General features: G+C 34.0%; 1 protein-coding gene across 1 annotated transcript in view; it reads left to right on the top strand.

Annotated features, from left to right (window-relative positions):
• The first annotated feature begins 5,644 nt into the window (after positions 1–5,644).
• Positions 5,645–19,292, top strand: part of LOC136803704 (structural maintenance of chromosomes protein 6-like) — a 32,786-nt gene continuing 19,138 nt past the window's right edge. The window contains exons 1-18 of the mRNA XM_067060423.1: positions 5,645–5,843; positions 6,614–6,728; positions 6,977–7,082; positions 7,348–7,490; positions 8,093–8,154; positions 10,251–10,331; positions 10,477–10,578; positions 10,876–11,013; positions 11,428–11,508; positions 11,943–12,089; positions 12,363–12,451; positions 13,228–13,392; positions 13,692–13,870; positions 14,464–14,672; positions 15,175–15,198; positions 15,566–15,646; positions 16,351–16,443; positions 16,939–17,048. Of these exons, the coding sequence (XP_066916524.1) occupies positions 5,661–5,843; positions 6,614–6,728; positions 6,977–7,082; positions 7,348–7,490; positions 8,093–8,154; positions 10,251–10,331; positions 10,477–10,578; positions 10,876–11,013; positions 11,428–11,508; positions 11,943–12,089; positions 12,363–12,451; positions 13,228–13,392; positions 13,692–13,870; positions 14,464–14,672; positions 15,175–15,198; positions 15,566–15,646; positions 16,351–16,443; positions 16,939–17,048 (2,108 nt within the window). The 5' untranslated portion in view covers positions 5,645–5,660. The remainder of the gene's footprint in view (positions 5,844–6,613; positions 6,729–6,976; positions 7,083–7,347; positions 7,491–8,092; positions 8,155–10,250; positions 10,332–10,476; positions 10,579–10,875; positions 11,014–11,427; positions 11,509–11,942; positions 12,090–12,362; positions 12,452–13,227; positions 13,393–13,691; positions 13,871–14,463; positions 14,673–15,174; positions 15,199–15,565; positions 15,647–16,350; positions 16,444–16,938; positions 17,049–19,292) is intronic.

Genomic DNA, 19,292 nt, shown 5'->3' with positions numbered 1-19,292 from the left:
GTCAGCGGTTGAGAATATTTTTTTCAAATTAATTGAAATAATTAGTTGTTGCAAAGTTTATTAGTTTTCATAAGGGACTTTTTTGCAAGATTTTATATTTGACTTTATCTTGAATGAAGATTTTTAAAATAAAATATAAGTTTGATCAATTTATAAGCCAAAAACCTTGAAAAAAGGGTCCTTCGAAAAAGTTAAATTGTAAATTACGTAAGTTATTTCAAGTTATTTCAAATATTTTAAACAACTCTTAGAAGGTTGAAGTTGAAAATGACGAAGAAAAAATGAGTAAAAAATAGCCTAAACTCGCCTAAACTTTCATCAAAGTAGCCAAATCTTATAATGGCTATAGCAAGATGTCGAACAAGGAACGGAATACATCATACTACAGCTGCTAAAAGCAAAATCTAAACATCATTCATGAGAAAGAAAATTTTCTCTTTTTTAATCATTTGATTGTATAAAGGTGTGATAAAACTCATTATAAAGTAATTGTTCGATTGTTGTTTTCTTATTATTGCTATCATGTCAAAGGAATTTATAAAATATCTTTAGCAACAAACTTTCCGTGCAAATTCCATCTGCCTGACGATGGTTTTTCATTGTTAAGTACTTTTATTAAAAAGTATTTCTCATTGGTTGAAAACACATGAGGAACGACCTCTTATTGGTCAAAGAAAGACAATATCTATTATTACGACGACACACATGGTTCAAAGAAAATAAATTTGTGCTCAGTCCAGCTACGCTATACAAGTGTCCTTGCTTGGAAAAGGTTGAAATGAGTCAAAAAAGGTGGTAGGACCCATTTTCAAGGGGCCTCTGGAAATGGAGGAACAAAAACTTACGAGTAAAGAATAAGTTTTTCTAAAAGGAGAAGCCCCAAATGAAAAGAAAATCCATTTCGGCAGAAATAAAAACTTTTTTTTGGGACATTCCCATGCTAAAGAAGCAAAAAAGTTAAAAAAACTACATGAAAATGAAAGAACTAGAATTAGCGATTGTGATTTTTGAATTCCTCACCCTTTTTCTGATAAACATACAAAGTTTCAGCCTCCAAATACATTTTCCTCCGTTTCCAGACACATTTTGTTCTTCGATAGTTGCAAATTTCTTTTCTCCCGTCAGCAAACAATTTTCAAAATGTTGCAAAACGTTCGGCATTTTACCAATTTGCCGTCTAGCCCGTGTCCACAGTGTTATATATCGCTGGAAAGCTAAGATCACGGGCTTTCATTTAGTAAAAACCGGAACGCTTTAGCATACATAGAAAAAAAGTTTGAAGGGTTCAAAGTTCACGGAAAAATGAAACATTTGGTTTGACGTCAACGAAAGTTGCATGACTTCTGGAGTCGCTATCATAATGTGTCATAATCGAACGCGATCGAATAATTGTGATTCGATTGTCGAACGTAATCGAATCTCAATTGAACGGTCATCAATTCCTGGGTAATATTCGATTGTGTTCGATTGCGTTCGAGTAAGGTTAGATTGGTTCGATTAATAGTTGACTATGTTCCATTCGTTCGATTGATTGTCAATTACATTCAATTAATATTCGATTTCGTTCTATTACGATAACGTTCGACGAGTTTTAGCGTGGGCGGCTGAGCGCTAAAGTATCGTACGAAAGTGAATAAAATCTAAATCAATCGAACGTAATCGAATACAATCAAAAGCAATCGAACAGCAAATTTTCGATTGCGATTCGATTGCGTTCGACTATCGAATTGCAATTATTCGATTGTGTTCAATTGCGTACAATTGATTCGGCTTTCGATTCGTTCGATTGACACCGTCTGGTTGCAAAATTAAGTAAAATTCATTTCATGGAATTACGATACTTTCTCTTTAAAGTTTGCTGAAGTTTGCCTGGAATTCCGTGCTAAAATTTATTTCAAAAATTAATGTCGTCCAAAATTAGGGGGTAATGTTTTTTTTCTGGAATGGCCCATTGAGAGACGACCCACAGCATGGCCAAAACATGTTCGGGCCTCTTGATTAATACTTTTTAAAAATGGCCCGGGTCCGCGCAGTTTCGGACCATGTTTGGGCCAGATTTTCGAAAACTTGCTACGATCGCGCGTGTAATTTCAGGATTCAATATTTATATTTTAAATTCCTTATTTTAGCAAACAAATTTAAAAATCTTCATCTTTATTCAAATATATATTGTTCAAATATAAAAGTTAATAATCTATTTTCCTATTAAGTTAGGAAAATTATTAAAAAGAATGATTTGAATCTTACATGATATGGTCTTCTTTTTATTCTTTTTCCCGTTCCCTTTTCTCATGGTCTTCTCATATTCGAAGCAGAATTTTTCTGGATCGTTTTTTTGTACTGTTATACAACTTTGTGAATCAAACTGGTATTTGGAACTTTGAATTTGTCTAACAGTTACATCAATATGCCTTCTTACCTCTCTTTAAAAATATAAATAAAAGTAATCACGGAAAAGGACGCGAAAAAAAAAGATATAAGTGTGAGAACAGAGTAATCAAACTCGTTAGAAAAAGTACCATTAGAAGTCATAAAAAATCAACCTGAATAAATGCAATCGAAATTCCAGAAAACTTCATAATTCCCCAAACAACATTACATTACTATCTCAAACTCCCATCACATAAATTTTACAATTACGTCAGAGTAGGCTACGCTCGCCACCGAAGAGGTTTATCTGGAAAGGGTAATTATATTTTATTGTTCGCTTCTTTTTTAAAGATTTGCCGGGTTGGAAAAGTATGAATTTCTTTGTACATATTTTACCTACCCCAAATATTTAGGAGGCTGAGTTTTAAACGAATCGTCAAGTTGAAACGAACGATAAATGTATGAAGGTCTGTTTTATTTACCCCCTGGTGACTTAACAAAAGAGACTAAACTCGATGTTACAATCCAATTATTGAAAGTTTGTCTCGGCCTTTTTATAATGAGCGAGACATATGTTCTCTGATTACGCAATTTTCATATTGACATTCTGGAGGCATTTTGATGTAACTGTCTAATGAAAATATTTAACAATGGATTATGATATAAAACCAGGAAAGGTAAATAAAATTAAATTCTACTATTCCTATGTAAATACATGGTCCGAACAGACCCGAACATGTTCGGGCCATGCCGTGGGTCGTATTGAGAGTGTGGTATTTTTGACCCAGTTTGAAGATTCCGGTGTTCCGGAGCAAGATCTCCGTCTATATAATTACAATAGTGCTCGCTGTGTTAATCATGTGAAAACTAACATGAGATCAGATTTTGGTTGTTTTCTACCCACCACGCTCGCTGAAGCTCTAAAGGGATGGGTAATTTAAAAGTGTTTTTTAGGTTGGAGTCTGTGACGCTAAGAAATTTCACCAGAAATAATGTTACTTTCCATTTCTTTTCCTCCTTTTATCAACTAAGATCACATACCTTAGTATTTGTACACTTCACTATTTTATAGAACAATTTTAACCAAAACAAACGGCCCGATGTTTATGTCTCGTGTTCCTTTTGTTTAGACGGTCCGCATGGCCGTTGAATTTTGCAGACGGTTGGTCTTTTTTTGAAATGCCGCTATTCTGTTGATTATGATATTAGTAGAGATAATTAATTGCGGCAACTTTCCCAAAAAAAGTTTAGAAACTATTTCCATTTATTTTTGAAATGTAAACTGCGAGCAAGCTGCTGCAAAATGACTGACAATAACAACAATGAAAGTGAAGGAGAAAATTTGGAGTTTCATTGATTTTTGGTAATTTTTACACTTTGATGTTAAAAGGTGAGGGTGGGGGGTTTTCAAATTAGCGTCAATTTGACATAAGTCGTTGGAAGAATAGATATGTGAGTGACCCCTAAGTTTCTTCAGTCTGTTCACACCGCTTTAGTTAAATGCCCTTTAACTGCCTCACAGACCAATTTTAAGAAAACCCGAAAATATTAATGACCAACCTATACCAACCAACTGACGGCCAACTCACTTTTTAGACCCAATGAGGAGGCGAAATGAAGATATCTGTGACTGCTGCCTTACCAAAATCAGAAATTGGTAAATTTTTTCTGAAAATTGTAAAATCAGGGGTATTTTTTCCAAAAATCAGAAAATCAGGTGAACTTTTTCCAAAAATCTTTAATTTAGGGCAACTCTTCCAAAAATTGCAAAATTAGGGAATAAAACTTAATTCAAAAATTTTACAAATTTTAAAATCTGAAAATTGAGTCAACTTTTTTCCAAAAATTCAAAAGATCAAGAATTTTTCCCCAAAAATCAGAAAATTGGGAAGTGACAAAATAACCTGATTTAACGGGTCTGTTTCTTTGTTCTCATCTTCAGTTGAGCTAGAATCTGAGAATTTGTCTCTGTGTGTGTATGTTCCAAAACTTTTGGGCAGCCTGGAGACTTCAAAAACTGTTGGATTTGGCTAAAATTTGGCACACTTGTTCCTTGGATGAATATCTGGAAATATTTTTTTCATTTTTCAAAAATTTTGATTTTTGGGGCCTGGGGACAAGTTTTTCACCTCAAAACGAGGCTAAAACTTTGGGGCAGCTTGGAGACGTCAAAAATTGTCGGATTTGGCTGAAATTTGGCACACTTGTTCCTTGGATGAATATCTGGGGGTGTTTTTTTCCATTTTTCAAAGATTTTGATTTTTGGGGCCTGGGGACGAGTTTTTCACCAAAACGAGGCTAAAACTTTGGAGCAGCCTACAGGCCTCAAAAATGGTCAGATTTGGCTGAATTTGGCACATTTTGTTCATTCGGTGAATATCTGGGGGTCTATAATTGGGCCTATGAATAATTTGAGGCCACTGAAGTTGAGCCCAGTGCGTTGCGCACGTTCGGCCATGTGTGCACGGTTTGGCAGAATTGGAATTTCCTTTTTGAAAGTAATATTGTGTTTCTGTTGTGTGCCAAAAAGATTCTGTATTGTCTGACAGAGTAACCTGTCATCAAGAATCCTGGCAGATCTTAATGCTGTCAAAATAATCTACTACTTATGCAATAATTTTTTTTGTATGAGCTTATCTGCAAAATTTTAAATTTTTTTTGGGAATATTAAGTTTTGCAGATTGTAAGAAATTATTTTGTTTAATTAGCCTTAACAGGCCGGAATTTAATTTTGCAGATAGACCCTCTCCAAATTCCTAATAGGACTTAATTTTTTGGGTACTGACCACATTCAGTTATAAATATCATGCTTATTGAAGTCATTTTGTTGAGTGGAAGCCTGTGATTCCCATTCTACACATCAATAACCACTGTTCTTTTGCATCAGGACCCCTAGGGATTAACCTATTTTAAACTTTCTTTCAAAATTTGTGCAGGGCACCTTTATGATTTGTTAAATTTTTTGTTAAGAATATTGATTTTTACTCTCGTTTTTTACTTTTCCAAAATCATTATTCCACACTCCACACATTCCACAGTATGCTTGAAATTTGGAAACTTGTTTTTAATTCAAAAGTAACATACTCTGGACTGTTTTTTATAAAATATAAGTTCAAATTTTGACTTTTGAAATTGTAAATCTCAATTTCAAGGTTGGAAAATTTTATACTAGACAATACACTTGATCTATGCCTGACTAATACAAAGATAAGAGAGATTGTAGTCTTAATAAAAATGACTTGTATATTTTTCTTACTTTAAAAAAATAAATAGAGCCAGCTAAACCAATTATGTCTAGCAAGCGAAAATTTGAAGAATCTGAAGAAGCAGTGCTGGAAGAGATGAATGAGCAAGCATCACAACAAGTTAACGATGAACCTGTTAAAAAGAAGAAAAAGAAGAAAAAAAGGGCTAGCTTTAACGATGAGGATGATAATACAATGGATCTAACACAGAATGAAGACGTTGAACCAGTAAATTAATATCTAGTTTTTATGTTAATTCCTAGTAATTCCTATACACCGCAGGCATTTTTGTCTGCTTTATCCCACTAAAACCGTCCCAGTCCTTTTTTTGCACCTATAGACAATAGAAAAATGTGTCAAAAAAGGATTGGATCAAGTTTAAGAGGATAATTAAAATAATTAAGTGGCACACGTCTGGCTGTGCAACTACAGTTGAAACAGTTTATTACATACCTTTTTATAAGAATAGCACTTATAAGAATATCAGAATGAAAATCGACTAAATGGTAAGAATATCTTAAGAAAGCCTTGCAGTTGCAGGTGAGATTTTATAAATTGAATATAGGTGGGAAAGTTCCCTGGCTCTTGAGACACAGACAAATGCTGCAAATGGGTTAAAACACCCAAAAAAGCTCCTGAATATTTTTATATGAAAGATTTAATGAAATGTAAAAATATCTTTAGAATATCTCACCCTCAGATTTGGTAAATTTCTTAGAATACTACACTCTTGCAGCTAAAAAAACACTGTTCTTATAAAAGAAAAAGTGCGTATATACTATCTCAATTCTATATAATTTTAATGTGTATTTTGAAAATTTCTGGTCCACAAAATTGTATGCAACTGAAAAGTAATATCAAGAAAAGCAAGGAACTTTTTCATGAAAAAGAATACTCAAATTGATATAGAATGTTAGCTTGCTCATATATAAACAGTATTTTAACAAGCAAGATACTTTCTCAGTTAATCTCTCTTTCTTACCCTCTAAACTTTTCAGAAAGAAGCAGAGACTGGTATCGTTGAAAGAGTATTCGTCCAAAACTTCATATGTCATAAAAAATTGGAAGTCAGATTAGGTTCTAATGTCAATTTTATAATTGGACTGAATGGAAGTAAGGCACTCTTTTTTTTGTAGTTCTTATGGTCAATCTCTCACTCATTTTTGAGAGGTTTTCATTTTCATAACTTTTACATAGAATTTGCAAAATTAAAGGAGGACTTAATATAAAATCGCTAAAGTTTGTAATGATTTTCTAATAGACAATAAAATTTTCACACCATTCGGTAAACCTTGACCTGGTCTCATCTTTCAAGTGTAAATAGGTGTACATACATTTTACAATATCTTAACATATTTCAGGTGGTAAAAGTGCTATTCTCACAGCCCTTATTGTTGGCCTTGGTGGAAAAGCTGCAATGACAGATCGTGGAAGTAGCTTGAAAGCTTTCATTAAAGATGGTTGCCAGTATGCATTGCTTTGTTTAATTTTTTCACTATCTTTCTTCCACTAAAGGGTATAAAGCTCCTTTGACAGATTAGTCATGGCCTTATTGCTATAATTTATTACCATATCTAGTAGAAATTTAGGCACAATTACTTTCTTATGATGTTTTTTCACTCTTTTAACATTCTATTGTTACACCGTAACTTTGTCTACTTCCCCCTTTTTTACCAGTGATTAATTTGGAATCTCAGCTCCCCCATGTTACAATCTCCTTCTTCTTTCATAGCTCAAGTACTGTGGAAATAACCTTACGTAACCGCAACACTCACACAGATGCATATAAACATCATGAATATGGTGACTCAATCATTGTAGAAAGAAAGATTTCTAGTGAAGGCACTGGCTCTTATAAAATTAAAAACAAAGAAGGTATATCTTAGGATACTATCATCAAACCACTCAGAGTCAGAACAAGCAGGAAAAGTAATCCATGACTAATTTTCGTTTGATGAAGGAATTCTTAAATGATTTTTCAGTCAGCTCTGGATACCCTTCAAATGTCACTTTTAGCACAATTTTGGCACTTTAAACCTAGAGTTGTTCTTATCCTGTTATAATTTCTAGTTAGGGTAAAATTGTTTGGAGGTTTTACACCCTATCTTCACTATAATCGAACCTTTGTTCTCTTTAAATTTAGCCATTTCAGGTTCAGTATTGTTCTTAAATTGTTCTTTTTTATTTTTGCGTTTTTGAGCATCATTGTTCCAATAAGGTTGTCCTTAAAAAAGGTGTTTTGATGGGCCCAACCCTCTTTTCGACTGACTTTCATATCAAGCTAACGAATAAGCTATTTGTTTTTTTTTCTCAATTATTGATATTTTTTTGCCTACGTTCCAGTGCAGCTGCTGGTTTATTTAGTTTTATTTATCAATGCTGCAACTTTTCCATTAGTAGACAGAAATTCAACAAGCTTATAGATTTCAACATTTTAAGCCCTTACAGTTATTACACAAGAGATTCTTTTCTTTTAGGCAAAGTGGTTTCAACAAAGAAAGACGAACTCGTCAATATCTTAGATCATTTTAATATCCAAGTATGTATCTTGTTCTACCCAAGAAATTTCCTTGCAAATTGTCTTTTGACAACCCTTCAAGCATCTTCCTGTTTTTTTTACCAGGGGAAGAATCTTGGGGTGGGCTTAGAATCTCAAGATTTACAAGTGCTGTGACCTTTCACCAGTGTTATGGATAATCAGATATCGTTTTGCAAAAATTTGGTTTCGGCCACCTGTTTGGTTGGTATTTTACAGACCAAAATGTCAATTTGGCTAAAATCACATTATTGACTGATTTGCTTGTTCAATTTGATTGAAATTTATTTCTGAAGGCTGGTTTTTCAAGTAAAAGAGACTAGTAATGGAAAAATTTGGACTAATGAGTATTTGGTGCTTACTTTGCAGGCTGATATCTGTAAATACACGTTGATCCTCTACCTCTTAGTTTAATCATGTGGTTTGGTAGGTATTTTACAAACCAGCCCGAACCCCCCCCCCCCCAAACCATAGGATCCACCCCCCAGAGATTTGGGGGTACCTAAAAAAAAATTGTTAAAAAAGTAAGGTACCTGGAAATATTCTTAAATTTAGGGGGTACCTGATATGTTTGGGGGTACCTGCATTTTCATTAGTGGGGGCGGGGGCTGTTGTTTTTGTACGAAGTCATCACCCTTGAATTCCTTGAAACCCTTGAAACACCCTTGAAAAGTCAATTATTATTTTGGGGACCCTTGAAATGCAAGATTTATACCCTTGAAACCCTTGAAATGCCAAATTTTATGGCCATTTTCAACCATTTTAACTTTCAGAAATACAAAATTTTTCCCAGTGTGGGATATAAACATCGCAGTGACTTAAAAATGAGAAAACATACTTTTGGAACTCTTGAGACTCGAGGGGATATTTAACGCTCATTCTTAGGGGGTTTACCTTTTAACCTGTTAAGTGCCACTGGAATTATATGAGATTGGCAGGTCTGGGTGATAGAATGTCGACAGACTTCCTTGAAATCTTTGAAAACTAGCAAAGATCAACTAAAAACCCTAGAAACCCTTGAAAGTTTGTGGTATATAAAAATCTCTTGAAACCCTGGAAAAAAAGTGCTGGCCGCCATGGAAGTATTTTCCCAGGAATGACAAAAGAGCAAAAAATCCTTTTTTGTATTTTTAACAATAAAAAAATTAAAAAGGGGGTAACTCAAAGTTGGGGGGTTACTTTAGAATTCTAAAAATTTTGGGGGTACCAAAATGATTGGGGGTACCTAATTTTTTGGGGGGTACCTGAACCCTGGAGGACCCTATGCAAACCTTTTATTTTTATTTTTAACTGATGTTCTGATTTTGCTGAGATTTTAGCTGGAAGCTTTTATCATCAATAACTAACACTCCTCAAAATTTTAAGTCAATAGTGTTTTCCAATCTTCGGAAGGTAAGGCTGATTTTGGCAAAACTAGAGCAATAGAGGACTGCTGTTAAAAATACACGAGGTGGCAAAAACATGATCATGCGCCCTAAAGATACTTGTCTCATGGCCTCTATTGGCAAAAATTGACATTTTTAATTTTTGCCTGTCGAAGGTTGGAGCTTGGGGGGTACGCGCAGCCCAGCACATTACATGCAAAATTTAAAAATATCAATTTTGGCTATTAGACTTCTTAAAAAGGATTTTGAGACTTTTTCGTAATAATATATTATGTTCACTGGAAGGTATTCTTTCCAAAAAAACAAAAAAAAATTGAATTTTAGCAATTTTTTTTTCGATGACGTCATCGTTTTATGACGTCATTTTGCCTTATTTCCTTAATATCTCCTGATATATTCGAATCATTTTCAGATATAGGTTGTGACATTTTTCTTTATCAATTTTTCATGCTCTTTCGAATGGAACAAAACTTTTTCAATTTTGACGACTTTTTATTTTGGTTGCCATAGTAACTACTGACGTCAGTTTCCATGGCAACAGGTGGCCGCACCCAGCCCCACCTCTCAAATTTTGATCTTCTACATTCAAGGAACAATATCCAATCATAAAATCCCTTTGCACAAGCTGCTGCACACGGGAACCTTTTTTGCAACATAGTGGCCCCTACTATTTGTTTGCATTGAATCAGGGACTGTCATTCTTTTTCTTTTCAGATCGATAACCCAGTGTCCATCTTGACACAAAATACTTCAAGATCCTTTTTGAATACTTCCAATCCTAAACATAAATATGCAGTAAGTCAGATACTTTATTTTTCCAAGCTTTAGCTGATCTATGTTTTGTTACCCCGGCATACATGTTACTTTCACATTTGACTTTGGAAAAAATTTTGAGTTACGATTGGATTGTCCTTTTTGTAATCTCAATTTTTTTCTTCAGTTCTTCTTGAAAGCTACTCAATTAGAGCGTTTAACCGACGACTACCAGAAGATTTACGAAGAAAAGGAACTCACCAAAATACTGCTTGAGCGTAAACAACAGGTTTGGGCATCCTTCTATGTTGGTTAGAATTTCCATTTGAAGGTCACAAAACTAGCCTTTCTTATCTGATATTCCAATGGTAAATTAGTGACTACCCACGCTATAGCTCCAAAGAAATGGGAAAATTTCCCATTTGAAAGGAATGATAGTTATACTGCGTTCAGCCATGTTCAACTTCCATTGCATGGAAGCCTTGAAATATTTCGGTTGGATGGAAAAAAGGGCAAAAAAATTAAAAACTTTATAATAATTTGAAAATGAAAAATATAATCGTTATTAATTTGATTACGTTTAAAGGTTATTCCTGAGCTGAAACACGAGATGCAAATCCACGAAGAGAAATATAATGACATGCAACAGCTACAAAAGATGAAGAAACAAATCATTGAATTGAAACAAGAGTTATCATGGGCTCATGTCAATGAATCTAAAAAGGTTGGAGTTTCGAAGAAGAAAAAAGATACTTTTATTTCTATCAATCAAATAAGGTTAAATCATATTCAAAGAGTGCTCAATAAAACCAACCAGGAGTAGAGCTTCTTTAATCAAAAATATTTTTCAAAACCAAAAAATTTAAAAATCCATAACTCCGAGTTTCATGCTCTAAGCAATCATTGGCTTTTTATTGCTGGGATAGAAATCTAAGAAACTACTAGGTTCCTGATAAACGGGCTCCAAATGAAGAATTTGAATTGCTAATGTAAATTTTTATTCTAGATTTGGGGTAAAAAAGGTTTCTTAAAAATGGAAGGGTTCAATTAAAGTCAGGAGGTCAGAAAAAGTTTAACGGAGAAGTATTAAACATAATTATTTTTTAATGTTATTTTGTCTACAATTTTGTGTACATAGGCGGTGGCTGATGCAGATAAAGCCCATCGAAGATATGAATCTAAACTTCCATCTTACAAAGATGCTTTCCAAAATGCACAGGTATGTTTAAATCGGATTTATTTCATACATTGTTTGTCACAACTTTTTCTTTCTGTATGACTTTCTGGCCAAAATAAAGTAACGACCCTGCTTACAAAGAATAAGACAGAAGTCCAGTAGAATAAATTATACAAAAGAACTTCTTAACTTATCTTAGGTTCCTTCGATTCATACAGAACATAATCCCTCATCAAAATAATCAGATGGAGAACTTGTTAAATTTGCTACCAGCAACAATGTGCTAAAAACAGATTTTGACGATACAATTTTATTGAGAAATAAAGAGCTAACTTACAATTGCAAATTGTATAAGTTAGTTCTTATTCCTTGATATTTTGCTCGAATTTTTTTCGAAATTTCTTGAGCATTGTGCATTCTTGATATGATTATATAATTACCTAATTTAATTACAGAAAAACTTTTTTTAAATTTAGGATTTAGTTGAAGAGCTGAGTAAAAGTTATTCTGAAAAACGTGAAGAATTGTTGACTTTCCGAGATAATGTTAGCGCAGTGTTGAGCGAAAAAGATGACCTGACAATGAAACATAAGAAAATGAAGGATGGGCTAAAGAAATGCCAGGTAAAATATTTTTATACCAGACAAAAGATAAAAAACTTTTTTTCTATTGATTTTATCCTGAGTGATATTTTGAAATAAAAAAAAACATTATAATTATGTCAAGTTAATTTTTCTTCTTAATTTTTCTGACTGTGTTAAATAAAATTCTACATTTTATAATGTTGGAAGCGATTTCAGGGTGTAATCTATCAAGGGATATCACTTTTTTTGGTACATTTAGTTTCTCTTCAATGTGACGTTGTCTCTTATTAACCTTGAATCACGTTATTTCAGAATGACATCAGGAAAATTGACAGTGACATTCACCGAGCAGAGAAAGACAGGAAACATCTTTATGATGCTGTAGAAGAAATCAAGAACACGTAAGTTGTTTCTTTTATCAGCTTTTTAAAAGATTTTATCACTGGTTACCAAATGCAATGACCAAAAAATCCTTCGGGTAATTCAAGACAATAATCTAAATTTCCTAGTTAGGAAGTTGTTTCACTTTTCCTAGTTAGGGATTAACTAGGGAAACATTACCATAACCTAGGGAATCAATAATTCTTTGTCGTGAATTTTTTCTATTCTAAGTGGTGATTGTGAAAGTAATTGTAATATCATACCGCAGTGATTCTAAAAATAAGCATCAAAATACACTCTTCTCGAGATGCATAAATTTATTGTTGTCCTCGTTTTCAAACAGATTTCATTGCTATAAATTTACATATTCACAATGATAATTGTGTTGTTTACACCTCATGAGACATTTTGAATTTCAAGTACTTTTGTTTTAGAGTTAATGTTTGCCTTTTGGGAATTTAAATTGGTTTAAATGTATAATTTCATAGCAATGAAATCTGTTTGAAAACGAGGACAACAATAAATTTATGCATCTCGAGAAGAGTGTATTACTGTTTGTCGAGTTTTTTAATCCCACATCATCTTTGCATTAATTGCTATTGCAAGTCAATTACACCTATTGACAATACAAAAGTAATAACTTGCACGCATTACGAATCAAGATGGAAATGATTGTGGGGTTGAATTTTGGTCAAATGTTAAAAGTAATAATTATGACGTTTGCATAGTGGTGTGCTATTAACCCTATCCCGCTATTTCATTAAAAATAACAATGATTCTCCCTTTCATTTTGAAGCGTTCAGAAAGACTTTGAAGCTGAGCGAAAAGCACGAGAACAAGCACTGGAAGAAAAGCAAAACCTAAAGAAACAATACGAAAACCAACTTTCAAACACATCCAATTATTGTCAGCAAATCGATGCAAATCTGCACGATAAACAAAGACGTAAAAACGAGTTCCAGTAAGCCTCTGCTGCTTATTATTATTCCCCTGTTAGATATGACCGTCGTTGCTGTTTCAATAGTTTCTGGAGTATTCGCTTTATCATTTACCCTAATGTTCATTTCTTTATCTCCAACTGCTGCGTGATCTTGGCTCTCTGTTATGGCCGTTGGCGTTGTCTAGCCTGCGAATCAACCTACAAATAAACTGCTGCTAAACCTAATGGCTAAGACTTATCCCTTTGTAAATATTTTACGTGATTTTAATTTTATTTTTTTTACAGTAATCATTCCTAAAAATCCAACTACTTCTCTTTAGGAATGCTATAAGGGACAAAGACAAAGATATAGAACGCAAAAGGAGGCAACTGGTGGAAATTGAAAACCAAAAGAAAAACAAATTAAATGTTTTTGGTGAATACACTTCAAATGTATTGAAAGCTATCGAAGAATACCACAAACAAGGTCGATTTCATAGAAAGCCGGTTGGACCATTAGGTACTTTTTTACATTTTTGATTTTCAAGATATTATGAACAACACTCTGATAGGCCTTTTAATATGTCGTTGAAGTCGAGGCTACTCTCAGCGAAGAATGAGAAGAGGCTATTCCTTCAGAGAATTTAGCAAAATCCAGTAAAATATTCAAAAAATCTACTGGGCTTATTTGTCGTGTTGGATCCATTTTCCGTCTTAGATGAAACTTTGCTTTGACCAATATGTGCAATGAATTCAAACTAAAACTGATCAATCTCTCACCCCTATAATTTCCATGGATATTGCAATGGTAAACGAAAACGGTTATAAGAATGTAACCCGTGTATTTGGTATCATTCTAGTATGCCTATCAAAAGCTTAGTATTCAAAATCAAGTCCGTTACTACAGTGGATTCCATAACTCCAGTCCAGTCCAGAACAGGCATGGGAACACACATTTGTTCGAATAAATGAAAATTCGAGTTAAAGAGACTTGTTTATGAGGCTTTGTTGTCTGAAGGGACCCAAAACCATTTTCGAGTTAAGGAGATATTGGAAGTAAAGAGGTTCGAGTTATGGAGACTCTACTGCATTTCACATTCTTCACTTTTTCAGGTTCATTGATTACTCTCAAAGACCGTAAATGGGGATTAGCTATTGAAGAATGTATCGGTGGAAATATGAGGTCATATGTTTGCCATGACAGTCACGATATGAATTTATTGAGAGATATTTTCAAAAGGACAATAGGAAATGCATCTCGAGGACGTGGTAGTTATGGTGGTCGCGCTCAACAACCGTCAATCATCTTGTCTTCTTTCACGGTAAGTTTAATTTTAGGCTTAATAAAAAGGCGATGTTCATTTTTAGATCATTCCCTTTTGGAACATTTAACCCTAACACCTTTTAAGGAATTATACTATGTGAGGAATTATATCATTTTATAAGAACAGAATGCTCGATTTTGGTCAAAACAAAATAATAAATTAAGAACAATCCCAGCTTGAGATTTCAGAGACGGTCAGGAAATGTTGATTTTAAGCCAATTCTAAGTCAATAAGTGAATAAAGTAAGTGCATTAAAACATAAAAATAAATCGGCTGAAAATCACGAAGAAATAGGAAGATAATATTTTATAGGAATATAAAAAACTAAATTTTGATTTTTTTTCTCATATAATGAAGAACCATATTTCTTCAGATTGAGAGCTTTAAAAGCCTTCAACGTAATTTTATGTATCAGGCCATAGCCGTGACACAACCGAACTTATACAATATTGTCAATACATGTTGTTTCAGTAAAAATGTTTTGTTTTTTTCGTTTTAGGATGCCTATGATATTTCAAGATCGGTAAGATAAATATTTTAACGACTTGTGCACTGTTTGCAATTAATTGATAAGATCAAATTATTTTGAATTTTACTTCTTACATCAAAGATTGCTCGAACTGAATTCTTTTTCCAAATAGATACCGGGTGTCCCAGTTTTTCACCTAAACTTTTTCGAAAAGTAGTGTTTGAGCAAAATTTAGGCCATAGCGTTTTATCTAGTTGACCAAATTCAACAAATGACTCCTCAAAATTTAAGTGTATCCTTCCTCTTTTCAATGCAAATAGATTGATTCTTTAACAATTAATAGAACTCGAGAAAATTCACTTCATATAAGGGGACTGGGACACCCGGTATTTAATCTATTTATACCAACATTATTTTATAGAGACCAGGGCGCGGATTTTTAACAGTTTTGGATAGCCTTCAAATTGATAACGTTGTCGCATCAAACACCCTCATCGACCAAGTAAGAGTTTCTACTATTAACTTGCTTCTATCTGCTTTTATCTGTAACTCAACTACTAAATTCAGCCCTGGAATGTTTGGCAGTAAATAGTGTTTCCCCATGTTTGTTAGCACAAAACCTCTCCAAACTTTAATGCTTAAAAATTCAACTCTCTTGGGCTCATCAATCATCGAGGTAGGGGGCTGAAGGAGTCTCTTAGACCATGTTCAGACATTACGCTTCCGTACCGTTCCGAAACAAAACGGTTCCGAAACAAGTGTGACGTCAAAATTTGAAAGGTCAAAAAAGAACACGTTACAAAGCAAAACAGATCGAAACGGTTTCGCTCCACTTTTTCCATCGGAACGGAACTACTCCGTTTTTTTTTTGCTCCGAAACGTTCCGAAACCAATATGAACGCATTCGATCCATAATGAAAACCATACCGGAGCGAAACGGAACGTGTGAACATGGTCTTAGAATACCTATGAAGTTTATTTTGGGAGTATGCTGCCAACATACAAATGAACTGATTGTATCCTGGGGTCTAATACTTATAGGAGGTAAAAGAAGGGCTATTATAAGTGCGGAACGTCCAAAATGATTATTTTAATCGGCTGTATAAAAAATTAGAGAAGAGACGGTGTTTTATTTTAAACTGACAATTTTGCTACGGAACCTTTGATATGGGTGATATAAAGATAATTGATAAACTTTTTTTAAAGGCAAGTATAGAAACAGTGTTATTGATCGAGAACGCCAAAGAAGCTGAAGATATCATGTTTAGCGAACAAACGAGACCCCGTAATTCCACAAAAGTAAGTGTTCTACAATATTTTCATACCGTTGTATCAATATATCAACTGTACCCGTTTTCTATTGGAAAACTTGCGAGCAAAGCGATCGAACGGATTTTTTAGCGTTCATGAATACTAGGAATGAGGACGGGGGTGCCAGCCATTGTTTTGAAAATGTCAATCTTCTTAAAGAGCGCACCTTTCTTGACTTCCCTTTTGGATCTTACCCACATTGAAGACACTGACCGCTTATTTCACGATATCCACTACGATATGGTAATCTCTGTAATATGTACCGTAACTTTGTGTAATGCCGACATACCTTGTCTATTTCCGTCATGGCGACTAACTTGTCTGCGAAGTAGTTGGAGTGATTTTTTACTCAGAAGGTTTTATCCATAAACATTTAAAAGGCTAGATAATTGTCATGGCGAAATTAGGCAAGGTATGCCGGCATTACACGAAGTTACGGTATACCTCCCAAATAAATGTTTTTTTCTATACTTTTCTTTGCAGGCGTTTTCTATGAAAGGTCATACGATTATCGGAGGGCGATTTTCAAAGACATACGCACCCAAGAATAAACGTGTCAAATTTTTTGTCCACGATGCGGCTGGTTCCATTCGGTAAATTTATAATCTTCAACCCCCCCCCCACCTGCCTGGTGTCGTGATTGGGGTGAGAATTCGGCGTGATGTGCCGGCCGTCGGGTGCCGGTCGTCACTTTTGTCTGTAAAAAACCTACGGGAATTTCAAAACTCACTGTACTGCTAGGGTAGGGCGTCAACAGTCATTTTTGGGGCAAAGTCAGTAAATTCAAGATGTAGTGTTTTTTTATGAAAATTTAACCTATTGTGAGGCATTCTGCGCAATTTTTAAGCTCAGAAGTTCAAAATTGGCCGAACCCCCCTGGGGGTACAGATTCGCACTACAGGCAAAAATTGGAAAAAATGGCATTTTCTGGCCTTTTCAGGCCTGTAAATATGTCAAAACTATTGCAAATCTTATTTTTTTCACTTGCTGTACTAAATTTTATGAAGAAACAACAAAATAATCATATTGGATTGAAAATTGTGCCCATTAGAGCCCTAAACGAGCCGTTTTAAGCCAATTTTGGGTAGCAAAATGCTTTTTAAGGCCAATTTTGCAAGCTCATAAACTTTAAACTGATTGATTCACATGCCTGAGATTTTCAGAGATGGAAGTCTTCAGTAAAGTCTTTAAGCAAAATGAATTTCAAGTTTTTCACTGTTTTCAAAAAATCAAAATGGCGTCTTCAAAAATTGCTTTTTAGCAAAAAAAAATCATATTTCTCAAAAAATAGCATTTTTAAGGCAAGCTTCTACAAACTGAGTTTAAATGCTGACTGAATTTTTTTTTGCAGTGATAGTATACTGGAGATACTCCAGAGAAATAAAAATCATTTGCGTCTGGGATGGGTCTATGTCCGCCATTATGGAAATGAAATCCTTGCTAAGGGCCATTTTTCAGCCCAAAAACCCAAATTTGGACTGAAAAAATCTCTAAAATGTCAATAGACATGGGTCCAAATTTTCTTGCAGTGATAGTATTCTGGAAATACTACAGGAAAATCAAAGTCATCTGGGCTTGGGATTTGGGTATATCCACCATTTTGGAATTGAAATTCCTGCTAAAACGCAATATTTCAATCAAAAATCCAATTTTTCACTCAAAAAATCTTAAAAATGGCAATAGACATGAACCTAAAATCTTTTGCAGTGATAGTCTTCTGGAAATACTCCAGGGAAATCAAAATTGTTTGGGTTTAGGATTTGGGTATATCCGCCATTATGGAATTGAAATATGTGTTAAAACTGGCTAAAATACAACGTTTCAAGCAAAAACCCCGTTTTTGAATAAAAATTGCTCTAAAATGACAATAGACATGGACCCAAATTTTTTTGCAGTGATAGTCTTCTGGAAATACTCCAGGGAAATCAAAATTGTTTGGGTCTAGGATTTGGGTATATCCGCCATTATGGAATTGAAATATGTGATAAAACTGGCTAAATTGCAACATTTCAAGCAAAAATCCCATATTGACTTAAAAACTGCTCTAATATGGCAATAGACATGAACCTAAAATCTTTTTGCAGTGATAGTGTTCTGTAAATACTCTAGGGGCAAAAACTATTCAGGTATAACATGCTTTTGGGTCCGCAATTTTTAAACTGAAGCCAGTTTTAAAATGTATATAATATTTCAAGCTAAAATTCAATCTTTTTTTGACGAAACAAGTCTTGAAAATGGAAATGTAAGTGGGCTATAAAGAATTGTTGAGTGAAATGGGATTTTTTAAATAATATATTTCAACTAGTATTTCTAAATTAAAGGATTGTAAATTCACATTCTTTGCTTAATATAATATACAAAATATTTAGTCAATTATGAAAAGTGTTCTGTTATTTAGTAGTTTTAAATAATTGAAATCTATCGAATTTGAGATCGCCTTAACAAATAAAAACGGGTGCAGTAGCTATAACTTGCACCATTTATTTACAAATTGCATCTTAAATTTTGTCCGTCCGACAGAAATATAGTCCTAAAACTTCAATTTAAATATAGCTGTCACCTTCTTTGTTAAATTACGACACGCTGCTGGCTTGTTGTTTTAATTGGAGTCAATACCTCACTGCACTGTATTATGAAGCTAGAACAGCTAGAGATTTATCGTAACCCTTTTCCTCGCCTTAGGAAAAAAGTAAAAGTCCATCCGACAGATTTATCTCACTGCAAATAAGCATGCTATTTTTGGTATTTATCTATCACTTTCAGATAGCAAATGACAAGTATATGGCAACTGAAGTATTACGCCGTGATTTTATTCGAAAAAGTTGGCTATCCAATAT

Source organism: Clytia hemisphaerica, unplaced genomic scaffold (genome assembly GCF_902728285.1).
Source record: "Clytia hemisphaerica strain Z4C2 unplaced genomic scaffold, Clytia hemisphaerica genome assembly, whole genome shotgun sequence".
In the NCBI taxonomy this organism is placed as follows: Eukaryota; Metazoa; Cnidaria; class Hydrozoa; order Leptothecata; family Clytiidae; genus Clytia; species Clytia hemisphaerica.
The sequence above is the reverse complement of the archived record's forward strand: the minus strand, read 5'-3'. Positions and strand labels throughout refer to the sequence as shown.